The 20,374-nt window shown below is 41.9% G+C and overlaps 1 protein-coding gene across 1 annotated transcript; it reads right to left on the bottom strand.

Annotated features, from left to right (window-relative positions):
• Positions 1-427: 427 nt before the first annotated feature.
• LOC140128822 (UDP-GlcNAc:betaGal beta-1,3-N-acetylglucosaminyltransferase 9-like) lies at positions 428-17,892 on the bottom strand. Its single transcript, XM_072150525.1, has 2 exons — positions 17,331-17,892; positions 428-882 (listed from the first exon to the last, which is right to left on the bottom strand). Exons 1-2 carry the CDS (start codon positions 17,890-17,892, stop codon positions 428-430), a joined length of 1,017 nt encoding a protein of 338 aa, XP_072006626.1.
• Positions 17,893-20,374: the final 2,482 nt, after the last annotated feature.

The following is a 20,374-nucleotide window of genomic DNA, read 5'->3' on the forward strand; positions in this document are numbered from 1 at the left end:
GACTTTACGTCTAGGGAAGGAGAGCTGGACTTTACGTCTAGGGAAGGAGAGCTGGACTTTACGTCTAGGGAAGGAGAGCTGGACTTTATGTCTAGGGAAGGAGAGCTGGACTTTACGTCTAGGGAAGGAGAGCTGGACTTTACGTCTAGGGAAGGAGAGCTGGACTTTACGTCTAGGGAAGGAGAGCTGGACTTTACGTTTAAGGAAGAAGAGCTGGACTTTACGTCTAGGGAAGGAGAGCTGGACTTTCTCTTTCAATATGTACCAGGATGTCTCATTATTCGGGGGTTGGGTGTGACTGTAGATCACAATGGGTAAAGCGTTGGAGATATAACCCGTAGTTAAGGGAAAAGAAGATTGAATCCAGATTTTCCTGGAATTTCCTAGGCCCCTCCCCTTGACATTGCCATGTGCCCCTTGACCTCCATCACTTGGGAGCTGGGTTATTACATTGGGCTTCTTGAACCTCTCTCCAGATTTTTAGCAGGTCATCGGGGCCTATCCCGTGTACCACAAAGGCGCGCTGGTAGTCACAAGGGTTGTATCCAAGTCCAAAAACATGAAAGCGACTGTCATGGAGGAGGGTGAGATTGGAAGCCAAAGACAAGAAGCCAAAGTAGACATCATCAAGGGGAAAGACGGGGAGCTCCAGGGAGGCGCGATACAGGAGCTTCACCGAGGCCCCGGGGAAGAGGAAGCCACCACCAGACAGGAAGTAGGGGTACACAGGATATGGGAACAAGGATTCGGAGACTTTGTATTTAGTGGAGCGGAAGACATTGCTGTGTGTGTGCAGCGCCCCATACAGGGTGGTCGGAGAGGAAGCACGCTCCTTAATGAAGTGGACCAAGGAGGACGGATTCACAAAAACATCGTCATCACCTGAAAGACAACACAAAGACATTGTCATCACACAGAAGACCACACAGAATTTATCAAGAGCTGGAGCTGGATACACCACGTCATGCCTGGAGTAGACCTGCTACCACCTGCATCAGTAACCTCGCTGCCCACCTGGCATGGAGGTGCCATGGGGGGGGGGAGTGGCAATCCTGGCTGTGAAGAACGGTTAGACAAGCCATGATAAATGCCCCTATTGTCTTTACTTATTAGAAGACACAAAAACATTGTCAACACCTGGAACATGTAACATACATAGTCATCATCACCTGAAGGACCACAAAAACATCATCATCACCTGAAGGACCACAAAAACATCATCATCACCTAGATGGTCACACAAAAAAATCATCAAGTAAAAGACTTTACAAAAACATCATCATCACCTGGAAGACTAAAAAAAACATCACCTGGAAGTTCACTCAAATGTTATCATCATCTGGAAGACCACAAAAACATCATCATCACCTGGAAGATAACAAAAACATCATCATCACCTGGAAGACCTCAAAAACAGCATCATCACCTGGAAGACCACAAAAAACATCATCATCACCTGGAAGACCACAAAAAACATCATCATCACCTCGAAGATCACAAAAAACATCATCATCACCTGGAAGACCACAAAAAACATCATCATCACCTGGAAGATCACAAAAAACATCATCATCACCTGGAAGACCTCAAAAACAGCATCATCACCTGGAAGACCACAAAAAACATCATCATCACCTGGAAGACCACAAAAAACATCATCATCACCTCGAAGATCACAAAAAACATCATCATCACCTGGAAGACCACAAAAAACATCATCATCACCCGGAAGACCACAAAAACATCATCATCACCTTGAAGACCACAAAAACATCATCATCACCCGGAAGATCACAAAAAACATCATCATCACCTCGAAGATCACAAAAAACATCATCATCACCTGGAAGACCACAAAAAACATCATCATCACCCGGAAGACCACAAAAACATCATCATCACCTGGAAGACCACAAAAACATCATCATCACCTGGAAGACCACAAAAACATCATCATCACCTGGAAGACCACAAAAACATCATCATCACCTCGAAGATCACAAAAAACATCATCATCACCTGGAAGACCACAAAAAACATCATCATCACCCGGAAGACCACAAAAACATCATCATCACCTTGAAGACCACAAAAACATCATCATCACCCGGAAGATCACAAAAAACATCATCATCACCCTGAAGACCACAAAAACATCATCATCACCTGGAAGACCACAAAAACATCATCATCACCTGGAAGACCACAAAAACATCATCATCACCTGGAAGACCACAAAAAACATCATCATCACCTGGAAGACCACAAAAACAACATCATCACCTGGAAGACCACAAAAAAACATCATCATCACCTGGAAGACCACAAAAACAACATCATCACCTGGAAGACCACAAAAACAACATCATCACCTGGAAGACCACAAAAACATCATCATCACCTGGAAGACCACAAATACATCATCATCACCTGGAAGACCACAAAAACATCATCATCACCCGGAAGACCACAAAAACATCATCATCACCTGGAAGACCACAAAAACAACATCATCACCTGGAAGACCACAAAAAAACATCATCATCACCTGGAAGACCACAAAAACATCATCATCCCCTGGAAGACCACAAAAACATCATCATCACCTCAAGATCACAAAAAACATCATCATCACCTGGAAGACCATAAAAAACATCATCATCACCCTGAAGACCACAAAAACATCATCATCACCTGGAAGACCACAAAAACAACATCATCACCTGGAAGACCACAAAAACATCATCATCACCTGGAAGACCACAAAAACATCATCATCACCTGGAAGACCACAAAAACATCATCATCACCTGGAAGACCACAAAAACAACATCATCACCTGGAAGACCACAAAAACATCATCATCACCTGGAAGACCACAAAAACATCATCATCACCTGGAAGACCACAAAAACATCATCATCACCTGGAAGACCACAAAAACATCATCATCACCTGGAAGACCACAAAAAAACATCATCATCACCTGGAAGACCACAAAAACAACATCATCACCTGGAAGACCACAAAAAAACATCATCATCACCTGGAAGACCACAAAAACATCATCATCACCTGGAAGACCACAAAAACATCATCATCACCTCAAGATCACAAAAAACATCATTATCACCTGGAAGACCACAAAAACATCATCATCACCTGGAAGACCACAAAAACATCATCATCACCTCAAGATCACAAAAAACATCATCATCACCCTGAAGACCACAAAAACATCATAATCACCTGGAAGACCACAAAAACATCATCATCACCTCAAAGATCACAAAAACATCATCATCACCTGGAAGACCTCAAAAACAACATCATCACCTGGAAGACCACAAAAACATCATCATCACCTGGAAGAACACAAAAAACATCATCATCACCTGGAAGACCACAAAAACATCATCATCACCTGGAAGACCACAAAAAACATCATCATCACCTGGAAGACCACAAAAACATCATCATCACCTGGAAGACCACAAAAACATCATCATCACCTGGAAGACCACAAAAACATCATCATCACCTGGAAGATAACAAAAACAACATCATCACCCGGAAGACCACAAAAACATCATCATCATCACCTGGAAGACCACAAAAACAACATCATCACCTGGAAGACCACAAAAACATCATCATCACCTGGAAGACCACAAAAACATCATCATCACCCGGAAGATCACAAAAAACATCATCATCACCTGGAAGACCACAAAAAACATCATCATCACCTGGAAGACCACAAAAAACATCATCATCACCCTGAAGACCACAAAAACTTCATCATCACCTGGAAGACCACAAAAACATCATCATCACCTCGAAGATCACAAAAAACATCATCATCACCTGGAAGACCACAAAAACAACATCATCACCTGGAAGACCACAAAAACATCATCATCACCTGGAAGACCACAAAAACATCATCATCACCGGGAAGACCACAAAAAACATCATCATCACCCTGAAGACCACAAAAACATCATCATCACCTGGAAGACCACAAAAACATCATCACCTCAAAGATCACAAAAAACATCATCATCACCTGGAAGACCACAAAAAACATCATCATCACCTGGAAGACCACAAAAACAACATCATCACCTGGAAGACCACAAAAACAACATCATCACCTGGAAGACCACAAAAACATCATCATCACCTGGAAGACCACAAAAACAACATCATCACCTGGAAGACCACAAAAACAACATCATCACCTGGAAAACCACAAAAAAACATCATCATCACCTGGAAGACCACAAAAAAAACATCATCATCACCTGGAAGACCACAAAAACATCATCATCACCTGGAAGACCACAAAAAAAACATCATCATCACCTGGAAGACCACAAAAACATCATCATCACCTGGAAAACCACAAAAACAACATCATCACCTGGAAGACCACAAAAAAACATCATCATCACCCTGAAGACCACAAAAACAACATCATCACCTGGAAGACCACAAAAACAATATCATCACCTGGAAGACCACAAAAAAACATCATCATCACCTGGAAGACCACAAAAACAACATCATCACCTGGAAGACCACAAAAAAACATCATCACCTGGAAGACCACAAAAACAACATCATCACCTGGAAGACCACAAAAACAACATCATCACCTGGAAGACCACAAAAAAACATCATCATCACCTGGAAGACCACAAAAAAACATCATCATCACCTGAAAGACCACAAAAACATCATCATCACTCGGAAGACCACAAAAACATCATCATCACCTAAAAGATAACAAAAACATCATCATCACCTGGAAGATCACAAAAAACATCATCATCACCTGGAAGACCTCAAAAACAGCATCATCACCTTGAAGACCACAAAAAACATCATCATCACCTGGAAGACCACAAAAAACATCATCATCACCTCGAAGATCACAAAAAACATCATCATCACCTGGAAGACCATAAAAAACATCATCATCACCTGGAAGACCACAAAAACATCATCATCACCTGGAAGACCACAAAAAACATCATCATCACCCGGAAGACCACAAAAACATCATCATCACCTTGAAGACCACAAAAACATCATCATCACCCGGAAGATCACAAAAAACATCATCATCACCTGGAAGACCACAAAAAACATCATCATCACCTGGAAGACCACAAAAACAACATCATCACCTGGAAGACCACAAAAACAACATCATCACCTGGAAGACCACAAAAACATCATCATCACCTGGAAGACCACAAAAACAACATCATCACCTGGAAGACCACAAAAACAACATCATCACCTGGAAAACCACAAAAAAACATCATCATCACCTGGAAGACCACAAAAAAAACATCATCATCACCTGGAAGACCACAAAAACATCATCATCACCTGGAAGACCACAAAAAAAACATCATCATCACCTGGAAGACCACAAAAACATCATCATCACCTGGAAAACCACAAAAACAACATCATCACCTGGAAGACCACAAAAAAACATCATCATCACCCTGAAGACCACAAAAACAACATCATCACCTGGAAGACCACAAAAACAACATCATCACCTGGAAGACCACAAAAAAACATCATCATCACCTGGAAGACCACAAAAACAACATCATCACCTGGAAGACCACAAAAAAACATCATCACCTGGAAGACCACAAAAACAACATCATCACCTGGAAGACCACAAAAACAACATCATCACCTGGAAGACCACAAAAAAACATCATCATCACCTGGAAGACCACAAAAAAACATCATCATCACCTGAAAGACCACAAAAACATCATCATCACTCGGAAGACCACAAAAACATCATCATCACCTAAAAGATAACAAAAACATCATCATCACCTGGAAGATCACAAAAAACATCATCATCACCTGGAAGACCTCAAAAACAGCATCATCACCTTGAAGACCACAAAAAACATCATCATCACCTGGAAGACCACAAAAAACATCATCATCACCTCGAAGATCACAAAAAACATCATCATCACCTGGAAGACCATAAAAAACATCATCATCACCTGGAAGACCACAAAAACATCATCATCACCTGGAAGACCACAAAAAACATCATCATCACCCGGAAGACCACAAAAACATCATCATCACCTTGAAGACCACAAAAACATCATCATCACCCGGAAGATCACAAAAAACATCATCATCACCTGGAAGACCACAAAAAACATCATCATCACCTGGAAGACCACAAAAACATCATCATCACCTCGAAGATCACAAAAAACATCATCATCACCTGGAAGACCACAAAAAACATCATCATCACCCTGAAGACCACAAAAACATCATCATCACCTGGAAGACCACAAAAACATCATCACCTCGAAGATCACAAAAAACATCATCATCACCTGGAAGACCACAAAAACAACATCATCACCTGGAAGACCACAAAAAAACATCATCATCACCTGGAAGACCACAAAAACAACATCATCACCTGGAAGACCACAAAAACAACATCATCACCTGGAAGACCACAAAAACATCATCATCACCTGGAAGACCACAAATACATCATCATCACCTGGAAGACCACAAAAACATCATCATCACCCGGAAGACCACAAAAACATCATCATCACCTGGAAGACCACAAAAACAACATCATCACCTGGAAGACCACAAAAAAACATCATCATCACCTGGAAGACCACAAAAACATCATCATCACCTGGAAGACCACAAAAACATCATCATCACCTGGAAGACCACAAAAACATCATCACCTCGAAGATCACAAAAAACATCATCATCACCTGGAAGACCACAAAAACAACATCATCACCTGGAAGACCACAAAAAAACATCATCATCACCTGGAAGACCACAAAAACAACATCATCACCTGGAAGACCACAAAAACAACATCATCACCTGGAAGACCACAAAAACATCATCATCACCTGGAAGACCACAAAAACAACATCATCACCTGGAAGACCACAAAAAACATCATCATCACCTGGAAGACCACAAAAACATCATCATCACCTGGAAGACCACAAAAACATCATCATCACCTGGAAGACCACAAAAAAACATCATCATCACCTGGAAGACCACAAAAACAACATCATCACCTGGAAGACCACAAAAAAACATCATCATCACCTGGAAGACCAGAAAAACATCATCATCACCTGGAAGACCACAAAAACATCATCATCACCTCAAGATCACAAAAAACATCATCATCACCTGGAAGACCACAAAAACATCATCATCACCTGGAAGACCACAAAAACATCATCATCACCTCAAGATCACAAAAAACATCATCATCACCCTGAAGACCACAAAAACATCATAATCACCTGGAAGACCACAAAAACATCATCATCACCTCAAAGATCACAAAAACATCATCATCACCTGGAAGACCTCAAAAACAACATCATCACCTGGAAGACCACAAAAACATCATCATCACCTGGAAGACCACAAAAACATCATCATCACCTGGAAGACCACAAAAAACATCATCATCACCTGGAAGACCACAAAAACAACATCATCACCTGGAAGATCACAAAAACATCATCATCACCTCAAAGATCACAAAAACATCATCATCACCTGGAAGACCTCAAAAACAACATCATCACCTGGAAGACCACAAAAACATCATCATCACCTGGAAGACCACAAAAACATCATCATCACCTGGAAGACCACAAAAAACATCATCATCACCCGGAAGACCACAAAAACATCATCATCATCACCTGGAAGACCACAAAACAACATCATCACCTGGAAGACCACAAAAACATCATCATCACCCGGAAGATCACAAAAAACATCATCATCACCTGGAAGACCACAAAAAACATCATCATCACCTGGAAGACCACAAAAAACATCATCATCACCCTGAAGACCACAAAAACTTCATCATCACCTGGAAGACCACAAAAACATCATCATCACCTCGAAGATCACAAAAAACATCATCATCACCGGGAAGACCACAAAAAACATCATCATCACCCTGAAGACCACAAAAACATCATCATCACCTGGAAGACCACAAAAAACATCATCATCACCTGGAAGACCACAAAAACAACATCATCACCTGGAAGACCACAAAAACATCATCATCACCTGGAAGACCACAAAAACAACATCATCACCTGGAAGACCACAAAAACAACATCATCACCTGGAAGACCACAAAAAAACATCATCATCACCTGGAAGACCACAAAAAAAACATCATCATCACCCGGAAGACCACAAAAACATCATCATCACCTGGAAGACCACAAAAAAAAACATCATCATCACCTGGAAGACCACAAAAACATCATCATCACCTGGAAGACCACAAAAACAACATCATCACCTGGAAGACCACAAAAAAACATCATCATCACCTGGAAGACCACAAAAACAACATCATCACCTGGAAGACCACAAAAACAACATCATCACCTGGAAGACCACAAAAACAACATCATCACCTGGAAGACCACAAAAAAACATCATCATCACCTGGAAGACCACAAAAACAACATCATCACCTGGAAGACCACAAAAAAACATCATCACCTGGAAGACCACAAAAACAACATCATCACCTGGAAGAACACAAAAAAACATCATCATCACCTGGAAGATAACAAAAAACATCATCATCACCTGGAAGACCACAAAAAAAACATCATCATCACCTGAAAGACCACAAAAACATCATCATCACTCGGAAGACCACAAAAACATCATCATCACCTGGAAGATAACAAAAACATCATCATCACCTGGAAGATCACAAAAAACATCATCATCACCTGGAAGACCTCAAAAACAGCATCATCACCTGGAAGACCACAAAAAACATCATCATCACCTGGAAGACCACAAAAAACATCATCATCTCCTCGAAGATCACAAAAAACATCATCATCACCTGGAAGACCATAAAAAACATCATCATCACCTGGAAGACCACAAAAACATCATCATCACCTGGAAGACCACAAAAAACATCATCATCACCCGGAAGACCACAAAAACATCATCATCACCTTGAAGACCACAAAAACATCATCATCACCCGGAAGATCACAAAAAACATCATCATCACCCGGAAGACCACAAAAACATCATCATCACCTCGAAGATCACAAAAAACATCATCATCACCTGGAAGACCACAAAAACATCATCATCACCTCGAAGATCACAAAAAACATCATCATCACCTGGAAGACCACAAAAAACATCATCATCACCCTGAAGACCACAAAAACATCATCATCACCTGGAAGACCACAAAAACATCATCACCTCGAAGATCACAAAAAACATCATCATCACCTGGAAGACCACAAAAACAACATCATCACCTGGAAGACCACAAAAAAACATCATCATCACCTGGAAGACCACAAAAACAACATCATCACCTGGAAGACCACAAAAACAACATCATCACCTGGAAGACCACAAAAACATCATCATCACCTGGAAGACCACAAATACATCATCATCACCTGGAAGACCACAAAAACATCATCATCACCCGGAAGACCACAAAAACATCATCATCACCTGGAAGACCACAAAAACAACATCATCACCTGGAAGACCACAAAAAAACATCATCATCACCTGGAAGACCACAAAAACATCATCATCACCTGGAAGACCACAAAAACATCATCATCACCTCAAGATCACAAAAAACATCATCATCACCTGGAAGACCACAAAAAACATCATCATCACCTGGAAGACCACAAAAACATCATCATCACCTGGAAGACCACAAAAACAACATCATCACCTGGAAGACCACAAAAAAACATCATCATCACCTGGAAGACCATAAAAAACATCATCATCACCCTGAAGACCACAAAAACATCATCATCACCTGGAAGACCACAAAATCAACATCATCACCTGGAAGACCACAAAAACATCATCATCACCTGGAAGACCACAAAAACATCATCATCACCTGGAAGACCACAAAAACATCATCATCACCTGGAAGACCACAAAAAAACATCATCATCACCTGGAAGACCACAAAAACAACATCATCACCTGGAAGACCACAAAAAAACATCATCATCACCTGGAAGACCACAAAAACATCATCATCACCTGGAAGACCACAAAAACATCATCATCACCTCAAGATCACAAAAAACATCATCATCACCTGGAAGACCACAAAAACATCATCATCACCTGGAAGACCACAAAAACATCATCATCACCTCAAGATCACAAAAAACATCATCATCACCTGGAAGACCACAAAAACAACATCATCACCTGGAAGACCACAAAAAAACATCATCATCACCTGGAAGACCACAAAAACATCATCATCACCTGGAAGACCACAAAAACATCATCATCACCTCAAGATCACAAAAAACATCATCATCACCTGGAAGACCATAAAAAACATCATCATCACCCTGAAAACCACAAAAACATCATCATCACCTGGAAGACCACAAAATCAACATCATCACCTGGAAGACCACAAAAACATCATCATCACCTGGAAGACCACAAAAACATCATCATCACCTGGAAGACCACAAAAACATCATCATCACCTGGAAGACCACAAAAAAACATCATCATCACCTGGAAGACCACAAAAACAACATCATCACCTGGAAGACCACAAAAAAACATCATCATCACCTGGAAGACCACAAAAACATCATCATCACCTGGAAGACCACAAAAACATCATCATCACCTCAAGATCACAAAAAACATCATCATCACCTGGAAGACCACAAAAACATCATCATCACCTGGAAGACCACAAAAACATCATCATCACCTCAAGATCACAAAAAACATCATCATCACCTGGAAGACCACAAAAACAACATCATCACCTGGAAGACCACAAAAAAACATCATCATCACCTGGAAGACCACAAAAACATCATCATCACCCGGAAGATCACAAAAAACATCATCATCACCTGGAAGACCACAAAAAACATCATCATCACCTGGAAGACCACAAAAAACATCATCATCACCCTGAAGACCACAAAAACTTCATCATCACCTGGAAGACCACAAAAACATCATCATCACCTCGAAGATCACAAAAAACATCATCATCACCGGGAAGACCACAAAAAACATCATCATCACCCTGAAGACCACAAAAACATCATCATCACCTGGAAGACCACAAAAACATCATCACCTCGAAGATCACAAAAAACATCATCATCACCTGGAAGACCACAAAAAACATCATCATCACCTGGAAGACCACAAAAACAACATCATCACCTGGAAGACCACAAAAACAACATCATCACCTGGAAGACCACAAAAACAACATCATCACCTGGAAGACCACAAAAACAACATCATCACCTGGAAGACCACAAAAAAACATCATCATCACCTGGAAGACCACAAAAAAAACATCATCAATACCTGGAAGACCGGGAAGACCACAAAAAACATCATCATCACCCTGAAGACCACAAAAACATCATCATCACCTGGAAGACCACAAAAACATCATCACCTCGAAGATCACAAAAAACATCATCATCACCTGGAAGACCACAAAAAACATCATCATCACCTGGAAGACCACAAAAACAACATCATCACCTGGAAGACCACAAAAACAACATCATCACCTGGAAGACCACAAAAACAACATCATCACCTGGAAGACCACAAAAACAACATCATCACCTGGAAGACCACAAAAAAACATCATCATCACCTGGAAGACCAGAAAAAAAACATCATCAATACCTGGAAGACCACAAAAACATCATCATCACCTGGAAGACCACAAAAAAAACATCATCATCACCTGGAAGACCACAAAAAAAACATCATCATCACCTGAAAGACCACAAAAACATCATCATCACTCGGAAGACCACAAAAACATCATCATCACCTGGAAGACCACAAAAACATCATCATCACCTGGAAGACCACAAAAAACATCATCATCACCTGGAAGACCACAAAAACATCATCATCACCTGAAAGACCACAAAAACATCATCATCACCCGGAAGATAACAAAAACATCATCATCACCTGGAAGACCACAAAAAAACATCATCATCACCTGGAAGACCACAAAAACATCATCATCACCTGGAAGACCACAAAAACATCATCATCACCTCAAGATCACAAAAACATCATCATCACCTGGAAGACCACAAAAACATCATCATCACCCGGAAGATAACAAAAACATCATCATCACCTGGAAGACCACAAAAAAACATCATCATCACCTGGAAGACCACAAAAACATCATCATCACCTGAAAGACCACAAAAACATCATCATCACCCGGAAGATAACAAAAACATCATCATCACCTGGAAGACCACAAAAAAACATCATCATCACCTGGAAGACCACAAAAACATCATCATCACCTGGAAGACCACAAAAAACATCATCATCACCTGGAAGACCACAAAAAACATCATCATCACCCTGAAGACCACAAAAACATCATCATCACCTGGAAGACCACAAAAACATCATCACCTCGAAGATCACAAAAAACATCATCATCACCTGGAAGACCACAAAAACAACATCATCACCTGGAAGACCACAAAAAAACATCATCATCACCTGGAAGACCACAAAAACAACATCATCACCTGGAAGACCACAAAAACAACATCATCACCTGGAAGACCACAAAAACATCATCATCACCTGGAAGACCACAAATACATCATCATCACCTGGAAGACCACAAAAACATCATCATCACCCGGAAGACCACAAAAACATCATCATCACCTGGAAGACCACAAAAACAACATCATCACTTGGAAGACCACAAAAAAACATCATCATCACCTGGAAGACCACAAAAACATCATCATCACCTGGAAGACCACAAAAACATCATCATCACCTGGAAGACCACAAATACATCATCATCACCTCAAGATCACAAAAAACATCATCATCACCTCAAGATCACAAAAAACATCATCATCACCTGGAAGACCACAAAAAACATCATCATCACCTGGAAGACCACAAAAACATCATCATCACCTGGAAGACCACAAAAACAACATCATCACCTGGAAGACCACAAAAAAACATCATCATCACCTGGAAGACCATAAAAAACATCATCATCACCCTGAAGACCACAAAAACATCATCATCACCTGGAAGACCACAAAATCAACATCATCACCTGGAAGACCACAAAAACATCATCATCACCTGGAAGACCACAAAAACATCATCATCACCTGGAAGACCACAAAAACATCATCATCACCTGGAAGACCACAAAAAAACATCATCATCACCTGGAAGACCACAAAAACAACATCATCACCTGGAAGACCACAAAAAAACATCATCATCACCTGGAAGACCACAAAAACATCATCATCACCTGGAAGACCACAAAAACATCATCATCACCTCAAGATCACAAAAAACATCATCATCACCTGGAAGACCACAAAAACATCATCATCACCTGGAAGACCACAAAAACATCATCATCACCTCAAGATCACAAAAAACATCATCATCACCTGGAAGACCACAAAAACAACATCATCACCTGGAAGACCACAAAAAAACATCATCATCACCTGGAAGACCACAAAAACATCATCATCACCTGGAAGACCACAAAAACATCATCATCACCTCAAGATCACAAAAAACATCATCATCACCTGGAAGACCATAAAAAACATCATCATCAACCTGAAGACCACAAAAACATCATCATCACCTGGAAGACCACAAAATCAACATCATCACCTGGAAGACCACAAAAACATCATCATCACCTGGAAGACCACAAAAACATCATCATCACCTGGAAGACCACAAAAACATCATCATCACCTGGAAGACCACAAAAAAACATCATCATCACCTGGAAGACCACAAAAACAACATCATCACCTGGAAGACCACAAAAAAACATCATCATCACCTGGAAGACCACAAAAACATCATCATCACCTGGAAGACCACAAAAACATCATCATCACCTCAAGATCACAAAAAACATCATCATCACCTGGAAGACCACAAAAACATCATCATCACCTGGAAGACCACAAAAACATCATCATCACCTCAAGATCACAAAAAACATCATCATCACCTGGAAGACCACAAAAACAACATCATCACCTGGAAGACCACAAAAAAACATCATCATCACCTGGAAGACCACAAAAACATCATCATCACCCGGAAGATCACAAAAAACATCATCATCACCTGGAAGACCACAAAAAACATCATCATCACCTGGAAGACCACAAAAAACATCATCATCACCCTGAAGACCACAAAAACTTCATCATCACCTGGAAGACCACAAAAACATCATCATCACCTCGAAGATCACAAAAAACATCATCATCACCGGGAAGACCACAAAAAACATCATCATCACCCTGAAGACCACAAAAACATCATCATCACCTGGAAGACCACAAAAACATCATCACCTCGAAGATCACAAAAAACATCATCATCACCTGGAAGACCACAAAAAACATCATCATCACCTGGAAGACCACAAAAACAACATCATCACCTGGAAGACCACAAAAACAACATCATCACCTGGAAGACCACAAAAACAACATCATCACCTGGAAGACCACAAAAAAACATCATCATCACCTGGAAGACCACAAAAAAAACATCATCAATACCTGGAAGACCGGGAAGACCACAAAAAACATCATCATCACCCTGAAGACCACAAAAACATCATCATCACCTGGAAGACCACAAAAACATCATCACCTCGAAGATCACAAAAAACATCATCATCACCTGGAAGACCACAAAAAACATCATCATCACCTGGAAGACCACAAAAACAACATCATCACCTGGAAGACCACAAAAACAACATCATCACCTGGAAGACCACAAAAACAACATCATCACCTGGAAGACCACAAAAACAACATCATCACCTGGAAGACCACAAAAAAACATCATCATCACCTGGAAGACCAGAAAAAAAACATCATCAATACCTGGAAGACCACAAAAACATCATCATCACCTGGAAGACCACAAAAAAAACATCATCATCACCTGGAAGACCACAAAAAAAACATCATCATCACCTGAAAGACCACAAAAACATCATCATCACTCGGAAGACCACAAAAACATCATCATCACCTGGAAGACCACAAAAACATCATCATCACCTGGAAGACCACAAAAAACATCATCATCACCTGGAAGACCACAAAAACATCATCATCACCTGAAAGACCACAAAAACATCATCATCACCCGGAAGATAACAAAAACATCATCATCACCTGGAAGACCACAAAAAAACATCATCATCACCTGGAAGACCACAAAAACATCATCATCACCTGGAAGACCACAAAAACATCATCATCACCTCAAGATCACAAAAACATCATCATCACCTGGAAGACCACAAAAACATCATCATCACCCGGAAGATAACAAAAACATCATCATCACCTGGAAGACCACAAAAAACATCATCATCACCTGGAAGACCACAAAAACATCATCATCACCTGAAAGACCACAAAAACATCATCATCACCTGGAAGATAACAAAAACATCATCATCACCTGGAAGACCACAAAAAAACATCATCATCACCTGGAAGACCACAAAAACATCATCATCACCTGGAAGACCACAAAAAACATCATCATCACCTGGAAGACCACAAAAACATCATCATCACCTGAAAGACTACAAAAACATCATCATCACCCGGAAGATAACAAAAACATCATCATCACCTGGAAGACCACAAAAAACATCATCATCACCCTGAAGACCACAAAAACTTCATCATCACCTGGAAGACCACAAAAACATCATCATCACCTGAAAGACCACAAAAACATCATCATCACCCGGAAGATAACAAAAACATCATCATCACCTGGAAGACCACAAAAAAACATCATCATCACCTGGAAGACCACAAAAACATCATCATCACCTGGAAGACCACAAAAAACATCATCATCACCCGGAAGACCACAAAAACATCATCATCACCTGGAAGACCACAAAAACATCATCATCACCCGGAAGATCACAAAAAACATCATCATCACCTGGAAGACCACAAAAAACATCATCATCACCCTGAAGACCACAAAAACTTCATCATCACCTGGAAGACCACAAAAACATCATCATCACCTCGAAGATCACAAAAAACATCATCATCACCTGTAAGACCACAAAAAACATCATCATCACCCTGAAGACCACAAAAACATCATCATCACCTGGAAGACCACAAAAACATCATCATCACCTCGAAGATCACAAAAAACATCATCATCACCTGGAAGACCACAAAAAACATCATCATCACCTGGAAGACCACAAAAACATCATCATCACCTCGAAGATCACAAAAAACATCATCATCACCTGGAAGACCACAAAAACATCATCATCACCTCGAAGATCACAAAAAACATCATCATCACCCTGAAGACCACAAAAACATCATCATCACCTGGAAGACCACAAAAACAACATCATCACCTGGAAGACCACAAAAACATCATCATCACCTGGAAGACCACAAAAAAACATCATCATCACCTGGAAGACCACAAAAACATCATCATCACCTGGAAGACCACAAAAACATCATCATCACCTGGAAGACCACAAAAACATCATCATCACCTGGAAGACCACAAAAACATCATCATCACCTGGAAGACCTCAAAAACATCATCATCACCTGGAAGACCACAAAAAACATCATCACCTGGAAGACCACAAAAACATCATCATCACCTGGAAGACCACAAAAAAACATCATCATCACCTGGAAGACCACAAAAACAACATCATCACCTGGAAGACCACAAAAACATCATCATCACCTGGAAGACCACAAAAACATCATCATCACCTGGAAGACCTCAAAAACATCATCATCACCTGAACGACCCCACCTAATGGAGTTAGTATAACAGATCACTCCGACCTCAGATGGAGACATCACACACTAGAATTATTTTCACAAAGGAGTTGGGGGGAAGCCAAGAGTGAGAAGCTAAGCACCCCCTTCTGCTGGGGTAAGTAGCCGCCAGGTGCTGATCATCTAATGCCCCTGATGAATTGACCATCAGTAAGAGTATTGACCATTATTAAGGCAAAAGTTCTGGCAGTTTGTCGGCCACTCGCTTGGTTCCCTTTACTAATGCCCCTGGAGACCACTTACCTTTGAATATGAAAGCCACCTGTGTAGGGTTGTCGTATAGCCACTCCAGGAAGCAGCGCTCCTTGAGGGACAAGTTGTGGTGTCCTTCGGTGAAGTCCCACAGTATGATGTCCCCGTATTCGTTCTTCTCCATCTTCACTATCTCCATGTGTTTGGCATCATCACTTACTGCCATGAGGAAGAGCGGCCACACTCGAAATCCCAGCACTTGACCATTTTTGGCCCATGTTGTCCTTAGTGCTGACCTCCTGCTGACTGATGCTGGGTGGGATTTAATGGCCATTATCAGGAGTGGTGAGGTCCTTCCGATCTCCTGATGGGGGGTGTGGAGCAGGGAGCATTCATAGCTCTGAAGGTGAGGAAATTCTCTCTGGAACTGAGAGATGTTGAGGTGGTAAGTGAAGGCCTTGTGGTGGAGCGTCACTGACTTTCTAGCCGGTTTGGGACGTTCCGTCTGGATGACAGGTCTCCTGTCTGAAAGTTTTAGACTTATTTTGGCAAGTAGCAAGAGGACGGAGAAAGACAGAAGAACCTGAAACAAAATGACCATCCGGGTCCTCATGATATCTGCAAAAGAACACAAAAAAAGATCAGTAACACAACAACCAACACAAAGTCCTGCAGGTCCTAAGCAGCTCATTCACTGGTCTCCACATCAGATCCTCGCGACCATGGCAGCTTACAGCCTATGAGGATGAGAGGAGGACACAAGAGCTTAAAGTCTATGAGGATGAGGTGGGGGACACAAGACCTTACAATCTATGAGGATGAAGGGGGGACACAAGAGCTTACAGTCTATGAGGATGAAGGGGGGACACAAGAGCTTACAGTCTATGAGGATGAGGGGGTGACACAAGAGCTTACAGTCTATGAGGATGAGGGGGTGACACAAGAGCTTACAGTCTATGAGGATGAGGGGTGACACAAGAGCTTACAGTCTATGAGGATGAGGGGGTGACACAAGAGCTTACAGTCTATGAGGATGAGGGGTGAAACAAGAGCTTACAGTCTATGAGGATGAGGTGGGGGACACAAGAGCTTACAGTCTATGAGGATGAGGGGGGACACAAGAGTTTACAATCTATGAGGATGAAGGGGGGACACAAGAGCTTACAGTCCATGAGGATGAGGGGGGGACACAAGAGATTACAGTCTATGAGGATGAGGGGGTGACACAAGAGCTTACAGTCCATGAGGATGAAGGGGGGACACAAGAGCTTACAGTCCATGAGGATGAGGGGGACACACAAGAGATTACAGTCTATGAGGATGAGGGGGTGACACAAGAGCTTACAGTCTATGAGGATGAGGGGATGACACAAGAGCTTAAAGTCTATGAGGATGAGGGGGTGACACAAGAGCTTACAGTCCATGAGGATGAGGGGGGACACAAGAGATTACAGTCTATGAGGATGAGGGGGTGACACAAGAGCTAACAGTCTATGAGGATGAGGGGGTGACACAAGAGCTTACAGTCTATGAGGATGAGGGGAGGATACAAGAGCTTACAGTCTATGAGGATGAGGGGGTGACACAATAGCTTACAGTCTATGAGGATGAGGGGAGGACACAAGAGCTTACAGTCTATGAGGATGAGGGGGGACACAAGAGCTTACAGTCTATGAGGATGAGGGAGGGCACAAGAGCTTACAGTCTATGAGGATGAGGGGGTGACACAAGAGCTTACAGTCTATGAGGATGAAGGGTGACACAAGAGCTTACAGTCTATGAGGATGAGTGGTTGACTAAAGAGTTAACAGTCTATGAGGATGAGGGGAGGACACAAGAGCTTACAGTCTATGAGGATGAGGGGGTGACACAAGAGCTTACAGTCTATGAGGATGAGGGGTTGACACAAGAGCTTAAAATCTATGAAGATGAAGGGAAGACACAAGAGCTTACAGTCTATGAGGATGAGGGGGTGACACAAGAGCTTACAGTCCATGAGGATGAGGGGGGGCACAAGAGCTTACAGTCTATGAGGATGAGGGGGGACACAAGAGCTTACAGTCTATGAGGATGAGGGGGGACACAAGAGCTTACAGTCTATGAGGATGAAGGGGGGACACAAGAGCTTACAGACTATAAGGATGAGGGGGGACACAAGAGCTATCAGTCTATGAGGATGAGGGGAAACACAAGAGCTTACAGTCTATGAGGATGAGGGGATGACACAAGAGCTTAAAGTCTATGAGGATGAGTGAGTGACACAAGAGCTTACAGTCCATGAGGATGAGGGGGGGACACAAGAGATTACCGTCTATGAGGATGAGGGGGTGACACAAGAGCTAACAGTCTAAGAGGATGAGGGGGTGACACAAGAGCTTACAGTCTATGAGGATGAGGGGGTGACACAAGACGTTAAAGTCTATGAGAATGAGGGGATGACACAAGAGCTAACAGTCTATGAGGATGAGGGATGACACAAGAGCTTACAGTCTATGAGGATGAGGGGTGACACAAGAGCTTACAGTCTATGAGGATGAGGGGGGGACACAAGAGCTTACAGTCTATGAGGGGTTGACACAAGAGCTTACAGTCTATGAGGGGGTGACACAAGAGCTTACAGTCTATGAGGATGAGGGGGAACACAAGGGCTTACAGACTATGAGGGTGAGGGGGGACACAAGAGCTTACAGTCTATGAGGATGAGGGGGAACACAAGAGCTTACAGTCTATGAGGATGAGGGGATGACACAAGAGCTTAAAGTCTATGAGGATGAGGGGGTGACACAAGATCTTACAGTCCATGAGGATGAGGGGGGGACACAAGAGATTACAGTCTATGAGGATGAGGGGGTGACACAAGAGCTTACAGTCTATGAGGATGAGGGGGTGACACAAGATCTTACAGTCTATGAGGATGAGGGGGTGACACAAGAACTAACAGTCTATGAGGATGAGGGGGTGACACAAGAGCTTACAGTCTATGAGGATGAGGGGTGACACAAGAGCTTAAAGTCTATGAGGATGAAGGGAAGACACAAGAGCTTAAAGTCTATGAGGATGAGGGGGTGACAGAAGAGCTTACAGTCTATGAGGAT

This window comes from Engystomops pustulosus, chromosome 4 (assembly GCF_040894005.1).
Source record: "Engystomops pustulosus chromosome 4, aEngPut4.maternal, whole genome shotgun sequence".
Taxonomy (NCBI): domain Eukaryota; kingdom Metazoa; phylum Chordata; class Amphibia; order Anura; family Leptodactylidae; genus Engystomops; species Engystomops pustulosus.

Excerpts from the sequence above, each read along its gene's own strand:
- LOC140128822 (XM_072150525.1), bottom strand. The coding sequence starts at position 17,892 with ATGAGGACCCGGATGGTCATTTTGTTTCAGGTTCTTCTGTCTTTCTCC. Across the intron at positions 883-17,330 it reads GGTGGCTTTCATATTCAAAG|GTGATGACGATGTTTTTGTG; the intron begins GTAAGTGGTCTC and ends GTTGTCTTTCAG.